Below are 20,119 nucleotides of genomic sequence, written 5' to 3' on the forward strand. Positions count from 1 at the left end.
CTTATCTTGCTTTAAAAATGGGACATGCATAGCACATCTTCCTTAAACAACAGCTGAAGTATTTCTTCCCCCTCCAGGAATATCAGAAACACTATGGGCCATTGAAATGTGGGAGCCTGCTGCCCAGGCATTCCGTCTGAATAATCCTGGAAGCACTGTATTCACAGAAGATTGTAATGTTCTCCTGAAGCTGGTTATGTCTGGGGAGAAGACCAACTCCCTGGGCCAGAAGCTGCCTCAGAAAGGAGATGTAGAAATGCTGTGTGGTGGCCCACCCTGCCAAGGGTTTAGTGGCATGAACCGCTTCAACTCACGCACTTATTCCAAGTTCAAGAACTCCCTAGTTGTCTCCTTCCTCAGGTGAATGTGACTGGGGAATAACTGTTCCCTCATTTTAGCTTGTAGTCTTTGCTTGCTGCTTTCTGGGGGGTGGCAAACACAGGGAGCTTTTACATTCCTAATGAAGACATTCGCACTCCAGAGCAGGAAGTCCCTACTTCCTATTGTAAGACAAGGTCAGCCTTTCCATTTTCTTGTGTGGAAGTTTGCTACAGAGGGACTTGCTTGCAAAAAGACAATCAATTTTTTAAAATAACTTTTTATTGCTATCTTTTTTACAGTATCCTTCCTCCGCTTCCAGAAAGCCCCATATAACACATAGTATTTTTTTATAGACAAAAAAGTCAAGCAACATTCCTTTTTTTTTTTTATGGTCTTTTCAGTTACATTGTGGTCATTGTTTTCTTGGCTCTGCTTCACTCTGCATCAGTTTACGTAGCTCTTTTTAGGCTTCTCTATATTGCTTATATTCATCGTGTCTTATGTCACAGTAATATTGCATTGTATTTGTGTGGCACAAATTGTTTAGCCATTCCCCGATCCATGGGCATCCACTTTGTTTCCAATTTTTTGCTGTCACAAAAAATTCTACTGTAAATATTTGGGTATATGTGGGGCCTTTCTTGTTACCAAAGATTTCTCAAGTATAAGCCCAGTAAGGAAATCTCTGAGTTAGAGGATATATGGACACTTTACTTTATTTGCATAATTTCAAATTGCTTTCCAAAATGGTTGTATCAGTTCACAACTCCACCAACAGTTCATCAGTGTGCCTATCTTTCCACAACCCATCCACCATTGGCTATTATCATTTTTTCTCATCTTTGCCACTTTGCAGGATAGGAGGTATAACCCTGGAGTTATTTGGATTTGTATTTCTCTTATTATTAGTGATCTGGAGCATTCTTTTATGTCGTTTATAGTTTATGATTCTTTTGAGAACTGTTTTTTTATATCCTTTGACCATTTATCTATTGAGGAATGGCTCTTGATCTTAAAATTTATTTGTTAATTGTTCGTTTATCTTGCATACCAAACCCTTATCAGGAATTTGATACAAAGATTTTTTTTCCTGTCCAACCATTTCCCTTCCCCATTAGAGGCAGATAGAGGCAATTGGTAACATAGTGGAGAGCACTGGGTTCATATCTGGCTGCAGACACTTACTGGCTGTGTGTCCCAGGGCAAGTCACTTTACTTCTGTTTGTCTCAGTTTCCTCATCTCTGAAGTGAGGAGAACCCATTTCCTAGGGTTGTTGGAGGATCAAATGAGATACAGTGCCTGGCACATAGTAAGCTGTGTATAAATGTTTATTTTTTCCCCTTCCATATAGCCAAGGTGTATTAATTTTGTCTGTGCACAAACTTTTCAGTTTCTTATAAACAAAGTTATCTATTTTTTTTTGTAATTCTCTCTTGTTTGGTAAAAATGCATTTCTTATCTATTGCTGTGAGTGTTACATGGTCTGCTTCTCTTCTAATTTTTTTTAATAGTTTGATCTTGAATGTTAACGTCATGTATCTGTTTAGAATGTATTGTGGAATATGGTATAACTTGTTGAGGGTATTAAGTTGACGGCTTTCTACTTTTCCTAGCAGTTTTTAGGGAGTTTTTTTGTAAGTATTTTATGTTTTCTGCTTTATTGAACTCTTAGTTAATGAGTTTCATTGTTTCTATTTCTCTCTGTTCTATTCTGTTGTCTGTTCTATTGATCTCTTCTCTACTTTTTAACCAATATCGGATGGTTTTGGTGACTGTTTTACAATAGATTTCAAGGTCTGGAAGGTGCTATTCAAGGGGAGATTCAAATGTAACAATGAGAATTCAAAGGATGTAGGTCATTCTACCACACTGTCACTTTTAAAGAGCTCAGTCAGTTGGTTTACTTAGCAATAAAGGTGTCTATGGGATTCAGTTGTTTGGTTCTTCCCTTTTGCAAAGAATCTTATTCAACTTATCTCCATTCTTCTACAGCTACTGTGATTACTACAGACCCAGGTTTTTCCTGCTAGAGAATGTAAGAAACTTTGTGTCATTCAAACGTTCCATGGTATTGAAGCTGACTCTCCGATGTCTGGTTCGAATGGGATATCAGTGCACATTTGGCGTATTACAGGTATGCTGAGACTGTACAGGGGAGACAGAGGTAACCAAGGAATCTGATGCTGATGTAGTCAGCAGCTCTGCATCTCCACTCTTGAGTGTGCTGCTGTTTGTTATTACCTTATCTGCTTTTTGTGGTTTCTATCAGTTTGTGTTAGAAGGGACTCCAACTACTAACATCATTTCAAACCATTTCTGCTAAGGTGAAATAAAATTGTAGCTTTTTTTCTTAACCAATATCCTTTCTCACATCCTGTTTTCTTAAGCTAATTGGGTTCTTGATAGAAGATGTGAAGTTTATTTTTTCTTTATATAAAGAATATTTATTCAGGAAGTTCTAATACCTTATATCTTTTAGATGAAAGATAGCCCATTTTTGTTCAACAGCTTAGTTTTGCCTTTGATCCGTAAATCATTCTTTCGCCAAAAAACGAAATTTTGTTTTCTTTTTCTTTTACCTTTATTTCCACATACACTCTCCCAGAGAGCTATCTCTTATAGTAAAGATTGTAAAAAAAAAAGTTAACAAAACTAACTTTCCCATCAAGAAAGTATGACATTGTATGCAGTGTCTCATAGCTATAGTCTCCTCCACTCCCTCAGAGAAAGGTGCCTTCTCATATCTCTTTTTTGGGTCCAGGCATGATCATTATAATTCGATCAATATTTGAACAAATAATTATTTTGTTGTTCTTTCTGTATACGTTGTTGTAGGCATGTTTATTGCTTTCTTAGATCTGGTTACTTCATGTCATATCAGTTCAGTTGTCTTCCCATACTTCTGTATTCGTCATATACATCTTTTCCTGTTATACATAGTAATACTCTATTACATTCATGTATTACAACTTGTTTTGATCGTTCCTCAGTTTGTGGGCATCTACTTTGTTCCGTTTCTTTGATATTACAAAAAAAATGCTGTTGTAACTATTTTGCAGCATGTGGGGCTGCTTGTTTGTTTCCTTAAATCATTTGCCTTCTTGAGGCATATGCCTAGTAGTGGAACTTCTGGGTCCAAGGGCAAGGAGATTAGCCACCTTAGCATAATTCCAAGTTGCTTTCCAGAATGGTTGGTCAAATTCACTGTTCTGCCAATGATGCATTAGCACACCTGACTTGGCACAACCTCTCTAACATTGTGTATTTCCATCTTTTGTCATCCTTGCCAATTTACCAAATATAAGAGAAAACGGCAGCATTGTTTTATTTGCATTTTTCTTTTTTAGTAATTTGGAGTAATGTTTTTTATGGTTGTTAACAATTTGCAATTCTTCTCTCAGAACTATTTATTTATATCCTTTAATTATTTGTCTTTTGGGGAAAAGCTTTTAGTCCTCAGTGTTTCTGTTCATTGCCTAACTAGATATTTTAGATATCAGATTATCAGATATATTTATTACAAAGATTTTCCCCTTAATTGATTGCTTTTGCTTTTATCTCAATGGCATTAATTTTGTTTGTATCAAAGCTCTTCAATTCCATATAATTGAAATTATCTATGTTCTTTGTTGTGAACCCCCTTATTTCATTAAGCATTCACCCCTAGCCATAGCTGTGAAAGGTATTTTATGTGGCTTCTAATTTTTTTTTGGCATGAGTTTTAATATTGAAGTCACATATCTGTATTGAGCTTATTGTGATGTGTGGTAATAGGATTTCTTAACTTTTATGGGGCATGAATATTACTGATGATATAGAAGTCAGACTTTTTGTTATGTTAGAGGGCTAGGTAGTTAATTATCAAAATAATTAAAGGCAAGTCATTTAACATGAAAGTAATGGGGAGTTACTCATTTTTGAATGTTAGAGACTATTAAGAGATGATGGTTATCACTAAAAGGAAGCTCTACTCTGAGTTCATGAAAAACCAATAATGGTTCCCAAGAATAGAAAATGAAACCCACCTTCCTTCCCTTGGCAGAGAGGTGGGGTACTATTAGGGTAGAATAAAGTATAAATTGATTGACAATCAAGGTCACCATATTGGTGTTTTTGGTTAACTTATTTTCTTTGCTACAAGGAAGGTCTTAACACTGGAAGGTTCAATTCCAGGGGTAGTAGGGCATATGCAGATATGATTAATATAAACCCAAAAGACATTGGCAAAACTTATTCTTCGAAAAGAGAGAGCTTCTAGCTGGTGCCACAAGCAGATGATCTAGTGTGACCTACTATGATGAGGGGCTTTAATCTGGTTAGATAAATTAGTATGACTTCAGCATTAACTTTAAAACTGTGTGGTTGATTTAAATTATAAAAATTCAATAAATCTAACTTTTGTTTCTAAGCCAACATCTCCCTTGCTATGCATATTTGCAATTTTTCCATTTAACAGGTAGACCTAGAGTCCAGATATACAGATAACCTTTACTTTTAAATAATGTCTAGTGTGTTGGGCTAACTTTGTAGAATTTATGCTTTGTCTTCTGTGTCCAGGCTGGCCAGTATGGTGTTGCTCAAACTCGAAGAAGGGCCATCATCCTGGCTGCAGCCCCAGGCGAGAAACTCCCCATGTTTCCGGAGCCCCTGCATGTATTCGCACCCCGAGCCTGCCAGCTCAGTGTAGTGGTGGATGACAAAAAATTTGTTAGCAATATAACAAGGTAAAGGAATGCAGAAGTATTCCATTTATCCTAGGAACCAATCCCTATTGCAGGTGTCAGCAAGCTCTTTAACCTTACACAAAATCCTCAGAGCTAATTGTCTATAGATGTCACTAGTAGGCCTTAGGTCCTAGGTTGGAATAAAAGGAAGAAGGAGGAAAGAGGAGGTGTGTACAGTACAGAATAATAGAATGCTCTGCCTTTCATGGTAGCCTATCCTTGTGCTAGTTTGCTTAGTATTGTCTGACTTGACAGCATTTGTTTTATACACTCTGTAGTCAAGAATTCAACTCTATGACTTATTAAGTACCTGATGTGTGCTGAGCACTGTGCTAGACCCTGGGTGATAACAAAGACAAAGGAAAGACCTTTTCAGCCAAGACTTGAAGGGAATCAGAGATTCCAAGATGTAGGTCAGTCCAGAGAATATTCTAAGTAGAGAGGCAGGCGGAATGAGGCCATGGAAATGTGACATGAAATGTGATGTATGGGGAACAAACAAGTAAGCCAGTTTGGCTGGAACATGGAGTGTGTGGGGGGACTAATGTGAAATCAGTCTGCCAAGATAAGCTGGAGCCCGATTAGGAAGTCAGCTCTAAATGCCAAGAAGAATTTGCAGAAATTTTTCCAGAAACAATACAGAGAACCATTGAGACTTCAATGTCAGGGGAGTGACATTGAGAGTTAGGTCAGTGTCGACAGCTGCATGAGAAATGAGGAAGCAGGGAGACCAGACGTGGAGATTAGTGCAGTAGTTTAGTTGAGCAGTGATAAAGACCTGAACCACGATGTTGGCTGTATAAGGAGAGAGAAGAGAACAGATTCAAGAAAGGCTATGGCAGCAGATTAAATATGGCGGGTGAGAGAGAATGAAGAATTGAAGAGGACTCCGAGATTTCCAACCTGGGTCACTAGAAGACTCTCAGTGCCCTTAATAAAAACAGGAAAGTTTAAAAATGGGCGATTCCAGGGGGGACGGGATAAAAAAATAGTGGAAATAAGTTCTGTCACTTGACATGTTGAGTTTGAGATATTAATGGACATTGAAGTAGGTGCAAATGTACATCAAGCAGTAAGTGATCTGGGCTTGGAGCTTAGGAGAGAAGTGAAGGCTGGATGTGTAGTCTTGGCATTCGTCTACTTAGAGATGATAGTTGAACCTGTAGAAAGTAATGAGATCACCAAGAGACAGTGTAGATAGAGAAGGACCCAGCACAAAGCCCTGGGGTACACCCTTGGTGAGGGTGTGGGGCATGGATGATGATTATCCAGCAAAGGAGATTGAGAAAAAATGGTCAGGTAGGAGAACCAGGAAAAGTTTGGAGGGGGAAAAGGAGATTCTGTTTTAGAATGACTACAAAAGCAGCATTTTCCTTCTTCTGCATTGTTATTGATGATATATAATCAAAACAGCTTTCAGAATCTAAATTTCCACCGGCGGTTGTGCTGTATTTCAGAATGAACTCTGCTCCATTCCGAACTATCACTGTACGTGATACAATGTCAGACCTCCCCGAGATTAGGAATGGCGCTTCTGCCCTGGAGATCTCTTACAATGGAGAACCTCAGTCCTGGTTTCAAAGGCAGATCAGGGGCTCACAGTATCAGCCCATCCTCAGGGATCATATCTGCAAGGTAAGACTAGCTGGACCTGAAGTTTCACATGTTTTCCATTTTGGTCGTTTGGTAGCTAGTCTTAAAAACCTTACATGCATTAGATATTTAGTTATCATTTGCTGTGAATGGTTGTATTCCTGTAAGGAAAAGTACTTCACCTCACTTTTATGAGGTAAGTGTCCTGAGTTTTGCTTTCAAATGAATGCTCTTAAAGTTCTGAAATGCTTTTCAGAATCTGACCTATTGGTGTCTGATAGACCTGGCTGGGAAGAGAGTTTGAGATAGCAATGGAAAGGTAACGGTCCTTTGGATTGCAGGATATGAGTGCTTTGGTAGCTGGCCGAATGAGACACATTCCCCTCGCCCCGGGATCAGACTGGCGCGACCTGCCCAACATTGAGGTGCGTCTCCCAGATGGCACTACGACCAGGAAACTGCGATACACCCATCATGAGAAGAAGAATGGCCGCAGTAACACTGGAGCTCTCAGAGGTGTCTGCTCCTGTGCAGAAGGTAAGTATCTTTTCTTCTCTTGGAATTGTTCTCTCAAAAGGGATGAGAGTTAATGTCCAGTCTTCATTCATTGATTCTAAATGATCTTCATATTACCTAGTTACACTTAGATTACTGGGTTACTGTGAGAGGGGAGCAAAATGCTTCCTAGAAATTACATAGGGGGTCTTCCTGTTACTTGACAGACCATAATTTAACTGGCTTTTCAGACCTTGTTCCTTACCATAATTTTACATTTTAAAGTTTTATTGTTGCCTTTTGATATTTATTACATCATAATTATTTCCCCTTAAACCACGATTCCTCCATTAAACCCTTCCATGTAACAAAAACATTTAAGTCAAACCAACAGAGAGAGCAACTACATCTGACAACGTGTATTACATCTGTAGTCCCTAATCCTCTACTGAGAGGAAGTGTGCCCTTCATTATCAGTCTTCCAAGACCAAGATTGTTCATTATAATTTATCATTAGAATTCAGCTGCTTTTTTGTAGTCATCATGGTTCCACTTTTGTTACTCTTCATGTCTAAAGATAAGGCTTCCAATATTTCTCTAGGTTCTTCATCTCTCATTTTGATGGCACATCTTACCTAATTTGTGGGTGCTCATTTTGCTTCCTGTTTTTACTGCCATGCTGCTATGAATACTTTATTCTAATCCTGCCTTAGACATTCACTAGCTCTGTGACCCTGAGCAAACTGCTTCACCTCTTGGGGCCTCAGTTTCCTCATCTGTAAAGTGAGGATATTGGACGAGGTAGATAATTCTAAAGTCCCTTCAAGCCCTGAATTTATGATCTTATGATCCCCTGACCTTTTCTATCATTGACCTCCTCTGGGTATATGTTCTGCAGGGGGAATCACTGGATCAGAAGGTATGAGTAGCTGGTGACTTTTCTTTAGTATATTCCTTATGTATCCTGGATAATTAGCTTTTTATTGGAGATATTTTATGCAAATTTTTTTCCTATTTAAATACTTTGTTTTATTCTAGCTGCATTTTTTTGTTCAAAGGCTTTTCAGTTCTTATAATCCATATTGTCTATTTTTATATTTTACGATTGCATCTGTCCATTTTTGGTTAAGAATTCTCTGCCCTAGAGAGGGGGTTGAGATGTACTGGAAAATGTAGGTTTTGTTAAAACAAACAAAAAAATAACACTCAGAGATTTAGAAAAAAACATCAGACTTTCTCTACTTGGACACATGTGTGAAAAGTACGTCCTTCCACTCTCTAATTATCCTTATGATGTGACCTTGTACATTTAGATTGCATATTCTTTTGAAGCTTATTGTGATCTGTGGTGAAAGATGCTATTCTAAATCTAATGTTTCCTTTCATTGTAACGATCAATCAAATTAAAAACCAAATATCCATTTACCACTGAATTTCAGCTTGGTTTTTCTTCTACTTAGGTAAACCATGTGATCCTGCAGATAGACAGTTCAACACCTTGATTCCATGGTGTCTGCCCCACACTGGGAACAGGCACAACCATTGGGCTGGGCTCTATGGAAGGTTGGAATGGGATGGCTTCTTCAGCACTACAGTTACTAATCCTGAACCCATGGGCAAGCAGGTAAGGGAGTGTCAGTGGGAGAAAGTGGAATTTACTCATTTTCCTACCCTTGTGGAACCTAAAAATGTAGGTGGCCACTACTTACCATAGTAGTGTCCTGCTTCACAAATGACCTAACATTTTGAGGCCCGTCTGTCATTCCTAAGTGGCCATTCAGTTCAGAACATTGTTTTCATTGCCACTTCTCTTCATACATTTTCCAATAATCCACGTCCCAGTGGAGATCCCCATCCCAGGACATTGTCTCCAAGGCTTTGTTGGACTTAAGTGGTGATCCTGCTTTTTGGCCATTGTGTTACAGGAAGGAAAGATGGCAGCAGTCTTATTTTTCTCTGCTGTCCTTTAAGGCTAATGCAAATTCATGCTTTCTAATGAAAGGAAAACTTGAGAGTTGATGGCATGGATTCTTGTGTTTGCAGGGTCGAGTACTTCATCCAGAGCAGCACCGAGTAGTGAGCGTGCGGGAGTGTGCCCGGTCCCAAGGATTCCCAGATACTTACAGATTGTTTGGCAACATCCTAGATAAACACAGACAGGTCAGTATTAGCCTCCATTCTTTTGAGGCTGCCAGAAGAGGCTTCATTAGGAATTATGTCATTGCTAAATGCTGCTGATACTTGAATGAAATTAAGTGTCTTCTTACCAAGTGAATATCTGATAAAATAGCATTTGGCTCTCCCACCAGGAGGCGTGAGGTGGCCGTGGGGCCTTTAAGAACAAGACCCACTTAAACAGACTGGGGAAGGGAATGAGAATTCTACCTTGGGGTAGAATGGCACCCTGATTCAAGTCCTCTGAGACCTGGTCAGAGTGCTGCTGTCTCCTGATAGTGTGCTGAAAGCCAAGGTGTTCACAGGGATCTTTCTAGGCACCAGACCCTATTGCACAACACCAAATTCTATTCCCCCTTTTCCATCCAGGTGGGGAATGCAGTGCCTCCACCTCTGGCCAAAGCCATTGGCCTGGAGATTAAGCTCTGTGTGTTGGCCACACTGAAAGAGAATGCCACAGGTAGGTGTCAGTATGGCTAGAGCACTTTCTGGTGTGTGAATTGCATTGTGGGCTATCATATTTTAGGGGTAGCGTGTGGTAGCTCAACTGTCTCCTTTTCCATCCATCATTGCTCATGAAATCTACGCAGGCTCTAGGTAATAGAAGGGAAAATCACTTGGGAGAGCCCTCTTCTGGGTGGGCTTCCCTTACTGAATTCTAAACACTTCCCCTTCAGGGCTTAAGAGCAAGTATGGAGGAAAACTCTAAGGGGTGTGCGTGCGTGCGTGTGTCTGTGTGTGTCTGTCTGTGTGTGTCTGTGTCTTGTCTCTGTCTCTGTGTGTGTATGTGCACGTACAGCCATTACCAAATGGTTGCTGTCTGTGTTCACATTTTCAGATATTTAATACGATTGTTATTTAATCCCAGAAATTTAAACTGTCACATGTAGCAGTGACAAAACTTTGCTGTCCCTTTCTATTTAAATGAATCTTCAACTTGTTTCTCCTCAGAAAAAATTAAGCAAGAAAATTTTGAGTCCACGGATTAGCCTTTGTGTCTCCCATCGTCCTCCTTCTGGCACCAGGATCTCCAACATGCACTGACTTGTTTTTTTGAACATGCTGAAATCTGTTTTTGTTCAGCTGTCCTTGTGAACAGTGTTTGTCTCCTTGGCTGACATTGAACTGTTTTGTGATGTTCAGATTATCAACTAATAATCATTTAGTGATCAAACTGTGCGGTGCCCTTTGTGCATTCTGGATTTTTAAATCTGTTTTTATTATGCATTGTATTAAATAATCTACCACTTTATGCAAGTGGAAATTAATACTTTATGTAGTTTTTATATGTTGTAATATTTCTTCAAATAAATCTCTCCTATAAATTATCCTGTATCATTCCTGTTTCCTGTGTTATTGAGAGTTATTTCTGGCTCTGCTCATTTGATCTGCTTTTGTTACTTGTAGGAAAATAGTTTTTTTTTCTCTAGCTGCTAAAATGATTCTCAGGAAGCTGAGTATGGGAGTACCTTCCTGGCCTTGTTTTCTTCTCATTGCTGCACTTGACACCATAGTCTTCCTCACTTGACCCTGACTCTGGTTACTTATTATCAGTACCTTGGGCAAATCATTTGGAGTCACAGCTTTAGAAAGGACCTTGACAATCATGGGCTAGCCCTGACCTCCTCAACATAGTCTTCAACAACTTTAGGGCTGTGCCTGAATAACTTCAGTGACAGGAAATTTGCCCCCTGCTGACAATCCATCTCATTTTTAGGCTGCTTTGTTAGGAAGTTATCTTACATTGGAATCAACTTTACTTTGGTTTCCCATTTTATAATATTACATATTATAAAATATATAGTTCATAAAATTATTATAAATATATTATTATAAATTTTATAATATTATATATTATAATATATATTTCCATTTCAGCCTGGTGTATGTTGTCTTATACATATATGTAGCATATACCAGGGTGAAATTTAAAACAAAAAGAGATTGATGATAATTCAGATGAAGCATTCAATTTCTAGAACTCTCTTCCAGTCACATTTACATTTTACCAAATTCACAAGTTGTTATCTAGCTTTGATTTTTAAGACCTCTGATGATGAGGGGGTGGGGTTGAAATGAATGCTTTTTCCTCAGAAAACGATATTACAAATGAGGAAGGATGACTCAAGCTCTCAGAGATGTCCCTAGTTTCATGTTTAATAAAATGTGTGTCAAGGTCCATCCTACAAGAATTTGTTAAGTGCCTGTTATTTGTAAGCCACGGTGCTAGATGCTAAGGACTTAAAAATTACCCTCCCTGAAGGCACTTAACTCAGGGGGGAAGGAATTTTGTGGGCAGAGGGGGCAGCTTTGTAGGGACATTTTCAGAAAAGTGCTAGATCCTCAGAAGAGTGAGAATGAACAGCTAGAGAGATCAGGAAAGGTTCCCTAGGTAGCACCTAAATTCAGCCTAGAAGGTAGCTAAGTATTTGAAGAGGTTTAAGTAAGGAGGACATTCGTTTTAGGCATGGGGGACCGATAATCTTTGTAAAAGGAGGCAGGGAGAGATGGAATGCCTAGTTTGGGAAAGAGCTAACTGGTGGCTAGAAAGGAGACCCAACATGGTTTATCTCAATCCCAGGCCTTCTCACCCCATGCAATGTGCTTCTCCTCTGACCCCATATCACACTGTCTTCTGGTTGGCTTTACAGCTTTATCATTTGTCCCAATATCTTTTAAGCTTATTTAACTTCTCCCCCAAGCTGTCAAAGTCTTATGTTTTATAGTTACCCCTGTAAAATATTAGACACCATCCAATATCCTGGAGATAGACAAAGGGGCATTTTGGTGTAGTAGATGAAGCCTGTCTCAGAGACAAAAAGTTCTTGGTTCAAATTCTGCCTGGGATGTGTACTTTATGAATTACTCTAAGCCAAGTCACTTAGCTTCTCTGACATAGGTAATACTCTGAGACTACAGGTGACTGAATATTGGCAGACCTGTGCAAAAAGAATTTCTTTTCTGATAGTGCCTGGCATGTTTTTGTGTTGAACTGTTTTTCAGTTGTATTCAACTCTTTGAGGTTTTCTTGGCAATAATACTGGAGTGATTTGCCATTTCCTTCTCCAGCTCATTTTACAGATGAGGAAACTGAGGCATACAGGGTTAAATGACTTGCCCAGCGTTACACAGCAAGTGTCTGAGGTTAGATTTGAACTCATGACGATGAGTCTTTCTGATTTTAGGCTGGGCACTTTATTCACTTGGCCACCTAGCTGCCCCTTAATAAATATTGATTGATCTGAAGGGACTTGGCTACCCTGAGGAGATCATAGGTCTAGACAGAAAGTATAGATGTATAGATGTTTATGATAACGGCTTTTGGAGAACATGTTAATGTAATAATGATTATCATTTTTATGCTTTAACATCTAAATCCAACTTGAAGTGACCTCCAGCAAGGCACCTAATCATGGGGTGTATGAAGACAGTTATTGTACACATAGACACTGGCTGTAGTATTGAAAAGGAATTCCTGCTGAAATAAAAATATTCAATCTAAGGAACATTTGTTACATGCCTGCTAGAGATAGACTAATATTACTATGGTGCACTCATGCCAGGCAGAAAGATAATCAATAACTAAATGATGGTACTCACCACCTTCCAATTCCACTTATTGATAGCTCTTGATTTATTAGCAAATTTTTCCTGATATGAAACCTAAATTTTCCTCTTCATGACTTCTATCCATTGCTCCTGGTTCTGCTTTCTGGGGCCATTCAGAACGAGCCTTATCCCTCTACTACATGATGACTCTTCAAATACTTGAATACAGCTAATGTGTCTTCTCCAGGCTAAAACACAGGTTCTTCCAACCCATTGTTATATAACATGAACTCAAGCCTCTACACCATCCTGGTTGCTTTCTCTGGATGCTCCCCAGCTTATCAAAGTCCTTGATAAAGGATGGCACACTATTCTCAATGGCAAAGTAGAGATATTATCACCTTGCTCCTAGAAGCTGTGCCTCTCAATATAACCCAAGATGACAAACTTTTTGACTGCTATGTCACCATGCTGACTCAGTATACTTATGGTCCACTGAAGTCCCTAGATCTTTTTCAGGTAAATTGCCATCTAACCCTGATTCTTAATCCTGTACTTGGGAAGTTAATTATTTTGAACCCAAATGTAAGATTACATTTATTCATTGAATTTAATTATATTAGATTTAGCTAAATATTCAAGCTTGTCATAGTGTTGGTTTTTTTAATCCTGTCTGACTGTATTGGCTATCCCTCACAGCTTTGAATCACCTATAAATTTGTTGAACATGCCATCTATGCCATTAGCCAAGTCCCTGATAAAATTGTTAACACAGAGCCAAGCATAGATCTCACTGGAGACCTGCTGAGGTGACCTCAAACTATTAACCAACTGCTCTTTGAGTACAACCAGCTGCAAATCCATCTAGTTTTATGATGATCTAGTTCATATCTTAATGTCTTCTTCACAAGAATAATGTGATGCTTTGTTGGATACTGAAGTCTAGACAAGCTTTCTGAAGCATTACCCAGATCAATTGGTTCAGGAGCTCTAAAAAGAAGGAAATAAGGTTAGTTGGCACAGCCTGCCCCTCACGAAATCATGCTGGCTTTTTATGATTAACCACTGCTTCCTTTTTTTTTTTAAGTAAAATTTATTTATTTTTGTTAATTTATTTTAGTTTTCAACATTCACTTCCATAACTTTTAAATTTTCTCTCCCTCCCCAAGACAGCATGCAATCTGGTATAGGCTCTACATATACATTCCTTTTAAACATTTTCACATCAGTCATGTTATATAGAAGAATTAGAACGAATGGTAGGAACCAAGAGAAAGAAAAACAACAACAAAAAAAGAAAATAGTCCTCTTCACTCTGCATTCAGACTCCATAGTTCTTTTTCTGGATGTGGATGGCATTTTCCATCATGAGTCCTTTGGAATTATTTTAGGTCCTTGTGTTACTGAGAAACTGCTTTCTTTTCTAGTTGTTCATTCATCTCTTTGTAACAAATTCTTCCCCTATGGGTGCAGGAAGTGGAAGAGACCCTTGATGAGAATTCTGGGACCAACTATGTGCTCCTTTTTCTTAGCTAAAAAGAAAAAAAAAAGATGAAAGGAATATCATGAAATTTAGGTCTGGACTATGCAGAATCGTACCTTAGGGAAGCTTGAAGAAGGCTAGACCAGAAAGTGCAGAAGATCCAATAGAGAAAGCAGACTGGTGGACAGTACCATCAGGAGCGATGGCACCAGAGGGAGGTGGTGTCTTATCCTCCCCCTGGCACTCAGATAATATCAATAGCAATCAGAAGGATAAGGGAAGCAAAGTCAAGATGGCAGAGAAAAGGCAGAGACTTGCCTGATGCGTCTTCAAAACCCCTCCCAACACTTTTGAATAATACCTCAAAACAAATTCTAAAGTAGCAGAGCCCATAAAAGGATGGAGCAAAACAATTTTCCAGTCCAACTTAGAAAGTTGGCAGGAAAGGTGAGAGTGGAGCCCAGCAAATCAGCAGTAGGTCTTAGAGACAACTGAATCAGTGGCAGAAGTGGTGGTTCCTGGACCTGTTAGCTCAGAGACAGTAAAGGGGATCAGACAACTGGTGAGAAAATGAGGGGTTCTCTTAGCTGGCACCAGGGGCAGGATTCTGTTGCATTGCCCATACTTGGATCTCTGTGGCAATCCTGGGTCAGTCCCAGGGTGAGGAGGAGCACCACCAGTACACCAGAGCTTGTGTCTGCAAAGGAAGCTGTGACCTTGGTCTCAGTTTCTGGGTAGAAAAGTTATGGTCACTCACACACCACAGCACAGACCTGGAGGGTAGTAAACACACCTCTTCCTAGATCATATCAGTTTGGAAGAACCAAAAACTTACAGGTCCCCAGAATTACCTCTGAAAACCACTGCACAAAAACCTGCAGCTTATGACAGTGCCCCTTCCACTTGGGAAGCAGAGCCCCAGTTTAGCATGGAGTTAAAAAGTCAAGAAAGAATTTGGTGTCCTCTACATAGATCTTCTGTATCTTTTGGACATTTCTTTTAAGAATTGGAAATTTTGATGAATTTCTTGTTCATCTATATGAGTCTTAAAATAACTCCCATTCTTACCTTGGGGCAGAAGGGAGCCTGTTATTATTAGCTAACCCCAATGGAGGCAAGATGATCATGGTGCAGTGATGATCCCTGAGGCAAAAAGGTCTCTGCATCTTTTTGGAAGGGAGGGGAGAAACCAGATGAGAGGGTGACAGACAAAAGGAAGATCCTGAACTGAACTTGCCCCAGTGGGTGGACATAGATGTGGTTTGGGAATACTCCATTTAACTCCTTTCCCTGGAGGGAGGGGGAAAGAAGAAAGGAGTGTATCTAGTTGATTTGCTCTCCATAGCAACACCTGCTGTTCACTTCTTTCCTAATTTGTTCTAGAGTTTCCCAGGAATTGACATCAAGCTCACTAGTCTATAGTTTCCAAACTTCCTCTCTCTGGAGGCCTCCTCCCACCATTTAAAAAAATTGGGACATTTGCCCTTCTCCAGTCCTTCAGCACTTCTATTCTCCATGAGATTTCAGATATCACTGGCAGTGGCCCAGTAATCCCATTTGACAGGATATAGTTCTTCTGGACCAAAAGACTTCATTTCATTAAGGTCAACTGGGTGAAGCCTTGCTGTTTCCTGACTTATCTTGGATGTCAACTTCATATTGACTCTTTTTCTTCTCTCCTTTTCAGTCCAAAGATCCTTCTCCTTGTAGAGAAACCAGAAGCAAAATAAGAATTGAACAGTTCTACCTTCTTTCAGTTGTCAATTATTGATCCCCCGAAAGCAGAAGTCCTACTTTCCCTTTGCTTCTCTCCTTTTTCTCCCAATGTAGCTCAACAACAACAAAACACCTTTTTAAAAAATTGTTTTTAGTTTGAACAATTCTGACACCATTTTACAGCACCGTACAACAGTCTCACATGCATCCTCTCTTGCCTTCCCTTGCTTCAATTTTCTGTGCATATTAAAAAAAACAAACAGTTATCTTGATTGGTGAGTTCCCTATGCATCCACATTAATCTCTTCAGGTAATTTTATTCATTCTCCTTATTGGAATAGTTTTCCTTTGTATCTTCAGGGTCTGTTATCTGAGAACATCACTACCTAGAACACAGTCCAACTTCAAAGAATTTAAAAAATATTTCTGAGAAGCCCTAAACAATATTGACATCCATGAAAGCTACTTCACTCTACTCATGGAGGAATCCTCTCAGGAATTCACGTTCCATTTTCTCCTCATCTACATTCACTCAAACAACCTTGATGGTCAACTTGAATGGATGGAGGTTCCCAAGTGGAATTCCAACAATTCCAGAAAGCAGTGTGGAGTGATACTTTTAAAAAGTGGTCAGAATGTTCATTAACCTTGACCCAGACATCCCACTGCTGGTCATATACCCCAGAGAGATTAAAGACAGAAAGTATACATCTACACCAAAATATTCATAGCAGTACCTTTTTTGTGTGTGGGCGGGCAAAGAACTAGAGATAAAATAGATGAGCATCAGTAGAAGACTGGATTTTTAAATTCCTCAATTTAATACTTAAATTCAGGGCCAGTTAGGTGGCTCAGTGGATAGAGTACCAGTCCTAGAGTCAGGAGGATCTGAGTTCAAATTTGACCTCAGATACTTACTAGCTGTGTGACCCTGTGCAAGTCACTTAACCCTGATTACCTATACCAAACAAACAAAAAAAACCTCAAACCATTTAAATTCAAACAACAGAAGAGGCAACTTCAAGATATTGGAGTGACAGGTAGCAGTACTTGGTCCCTCATTCCCACCTCCAAACATCTGGAAGATGCACCAGATCAAATCCAAGAAAAAGTCACAATAAGACATTTTTTCCAGTCCAGGTCAGTATAGGGAGACAGATAGGTTTGTGGACATTGGGGACAGGGTCTGCAGGAGGCACTCCAGCATCCAGGGAGAGGATGAAAAAGAGGAAGTCTCAGACTCATACTAGGACACCAGGGTACAGAAACAGGTGCCAACTGGAAGCTTTGTTGCTCACTATTCAGCTCTACTTCACAGCTCCAAGGTGAGTAGAGGAGGGGAACTGTGCCCAAGGGTGGCACTCCAGAGGTATAGGGCAGAGGGTCCTGGGGAACAAGTTCATAAGCCAACAGCAGCTGAGCAGCTCAGACCCCAGGAATGGAGGGAGGGGGGCGGGTGTCACAGTGTCTGCTTCTAGCCCAGTCTGAAACATGTAAAGGAATAATCAGTTCTGAAATCTCAGACCAAGAGAGTCTAGTTTTGTCATTTCAAACAGAGCTTTCCAGTCAGATGATAGTGGTCAAGTCCACCAGTAGCCCAGGTGAGGAATTTACAGAGGTCACCGGAATCGTAGCAAACAGATTTTCCTCTAGATAAGACCACTGTGGGATCAGTGAAAGAAAGCTTACAGGTTCTGAGCCTAAGTTGTCCCTGATATCCTCAATATCCCCAAGAAAGCAGTAACAGGACCATGCCGGACCTACTCTCCAGAAGTGTTCAGATCCATGCCCTCCCCTCAGATCTGAAGTAGGCTATTAGACTGAGGAAACAAATAGACAAAAATATCCCACCATAAAAAGCTATTATGATCACTCAAACCTAGGAGAGGAAAATGACTCCAAAACATCTATAAACACAGTCTTGAAGAAAAACATAGAATTTAACTAGAATTCCTGTAAGAGATGAAGGAAGAGTTTAAAAAAGAGTTTTAAAATGTTTTTATAAATGAAATGAGAGTGCAAGAGGAAACAAAATGAAAGAGAGTATGGAAGAAATATTTGGAAAGGAAATTAACAGCTTAGCACAAGAGGTACAAAAATCCTTAAAAATTAGAGAGGACCAAATAAAAGCCAATGAAACAAGAAACATTAAGACTAAATAAATAGGAGAAAATGTAAAAACAACAGACCTTGAAAAGAAATTGAAGAGATAATTTAAGAAACATTATGATGAAAAAAAGAGAAAATCTAAACATCATATTCCCTGAAATCTTAAAAGAAAACTGCCCAGATTTCTTCGAGCCAAATGGCAGAATTTAAATAAAAATGATCTACTGGTCACATCCCAAATGCAAGCTCCTAGGAACATTATAGCCAAAATTCAAACTGTCTAGGTTAAAGAAAAAATACCAGAAGCAGCCAGGAAGAAAGAATTAAAGTACCAAAGAACCACTGCTAAGATCACACAAGATTTAGCAGCCACTTTGATAAAGGAGCTGAGAGCTTGGAATATGTAATATTCCAGAAGGCAAAGGATATGACAGACAAGAATAACTTATCCAGAAAAATTCATTAGAACGCTATAGGAGAAAAAATGAACCTCTAAGCAAACAGAAGACTTCCAAACATTTCTGATGAAAAGAACGGAACTGTGTAGAAACTTTGAAGTTCAAACATAGGAGTTAAGAGAGGTATAAAAAGATATACATAATTTTATAAGAGGCTAAATAAGAATAAAATGTTTATATTCAAATACTGGGAGAGCCTACCTTTGTCCTCTCTGAAGTGATCGAATGAGGGAAGAACATGTATACGCAGTTGGGTACAGGGAGAAAGGGGAAAAAGGGAGATTAGCTCTATGCAAAAAACAAAAATCTTAATGATGCACAAAATATTTATAGCTCTTTTAGAGGTGGCAAAGAATGTATATCTGAGGAGGTGTCTATCAATTAGGGAATGGCTAAACACGTTATAGTATGTGAGTGTGATGGAGTATTATTGTCCTGCAAGAAAATATGGAGGGGATGTTTAAAAAAAAAAAACAAAACAAAAAACCTGGGAAAACTTATATGAACAGATGCAGAATAAAGTGAACAAAACCAGGAGAGCGACTTATACAGCAACAAGAATATGGTAAAGACAAACAACTTAGAAAGAATTAGGGAATCTGATCAGCATAATGACCAACCACAATTCCAGAGAATTCATGGTGAAATGTATTACTTATCACCTGCTAAAGAGATGAAGGAAGAGATGGGAAGTGAGACATTTTTGGGGGGAAGAGGGAAGGGACTCAGACAATGAGGAAATTTGTTTTGCTTGTCCGTATATGTTTATAAAGGGGAGGTGGTTTGTTTTTCTTTCATTCTTAATTTGGAAGGATGTTGGAGTGGGAGGAAGAGAATATATATTTTAGCTATCTGAAATGTGTGTGTGCGATTTAAAAAATAAATTCAAACAACAAAGCCCTTCCCAATCTGGGTCCAGCCTTTTTATTTCTTTTTTTACTGCAATTGTGTGTGGGTTCACACGCAGGAATAGAAAGAGAAAGAAAAAGAAGAAGACTTAAATGAACTGATAAAGAATGAAGTCGGCAGAATAGAAAAACAATATGGAAAATGATTCATAATGCTGTAAATGGAAAGAACAGCCAAAAATACAAATGTGTAATTAGGATAGAACTGGGTCATGGAGAATAGTTGAGAAAATGCACCTTTCTTCTTTGCAGAGGAGGGGTCCATATAGTTTTGAAAAATTGCACAAACTGCCAGACAGGATTGGTGTGTTGCTTTGCCAGAATGCTTTTTTTCTCTTAAAAAACTTTTTTTTTTTTTGAACAAGAGCTGGTAATTGGGTAGGGGAGAGAGAAGGATATACAGGAATTTGGAAGTAGAAGTGAAAGTGTCAAAAATGAAAGACATCAATAAAAATAAAATGGTTTGAAAAATCCCAATGTCACTGAAGCTAGGAGTGAAGGCTCATACATAAATAATTAATAAACCAAACTATGATATACATTTCAAACAATATTCCTCGAGGGCTAACATTCTGAAAGGATTGGTG

General features: G+C 39.0%; 1 protein-coding gene across 2 annotated transcripts in view; it reads left to right on the forward strand.

Annotated features, from left to right (window-relative positions):
• Positions 1-10,637, forward strand: part of LOC140500129 (DNA (cytosine-5)-methyltransferase 1) — a 48,468-nt gene extending 37,831 nt beyond the window's left edge. For both annotated transcript variants that reach the window (XM_072602437.1, XM_072602438.1), the window contains exons 26-34: positions 78-360; positions 2,315-2,456; positions 4,880-5,046; positions 6,504-6,681; positions 6,981-7,176; positions 8,595-8,758; positions 9,178-9,294; positions 9,679-9,769; positions 10,261-10,637. In XM_072602437.1, coding sequence (XP_072458538.1) covers positions 78-360; positions 2,315-2,456; positions 4,880-5,046; positions 6,504-6,681; positions 6,981-7,176; positions 8,595-8,758; positions 9,178-9,294; positions 9,679-9,769; positions 10,261-10,298 — 1,376 coding nt within the window. In that variant the 3' untranslated portion in view covers positions 10,299-10,637. The remainder of the gene's footprint in view (positions 1-77; positions 361-2,314; positions 2,457-4,879; positions 5,047-6,503; positions 6,682-6,980; positions 7,177-8,594; positions 8,759-9,177; positions 9,295-9,678; positions 9,770-10,260) is intronic.
• Positions 10,638-20,119: the final 9,482 nt, after the last annotated feature.

The sequence above is a fragment of the Notamacropus eugenii genome, chromosome 4 (assembly GCF_028372415.1).
Source record: "Notamacropus eugenii isolate mMacEug1 chromosome 4, mMacEug1.pri_v2, whole genome shotgun sequence".
Taxonomy (NCBI): domain Eukaryota; kingdom Metazoa; phylum Chordata; class Mammalia; order Diprotodontia; family Macropodidae; genus Notamacropus; species Notamacropus eugenii.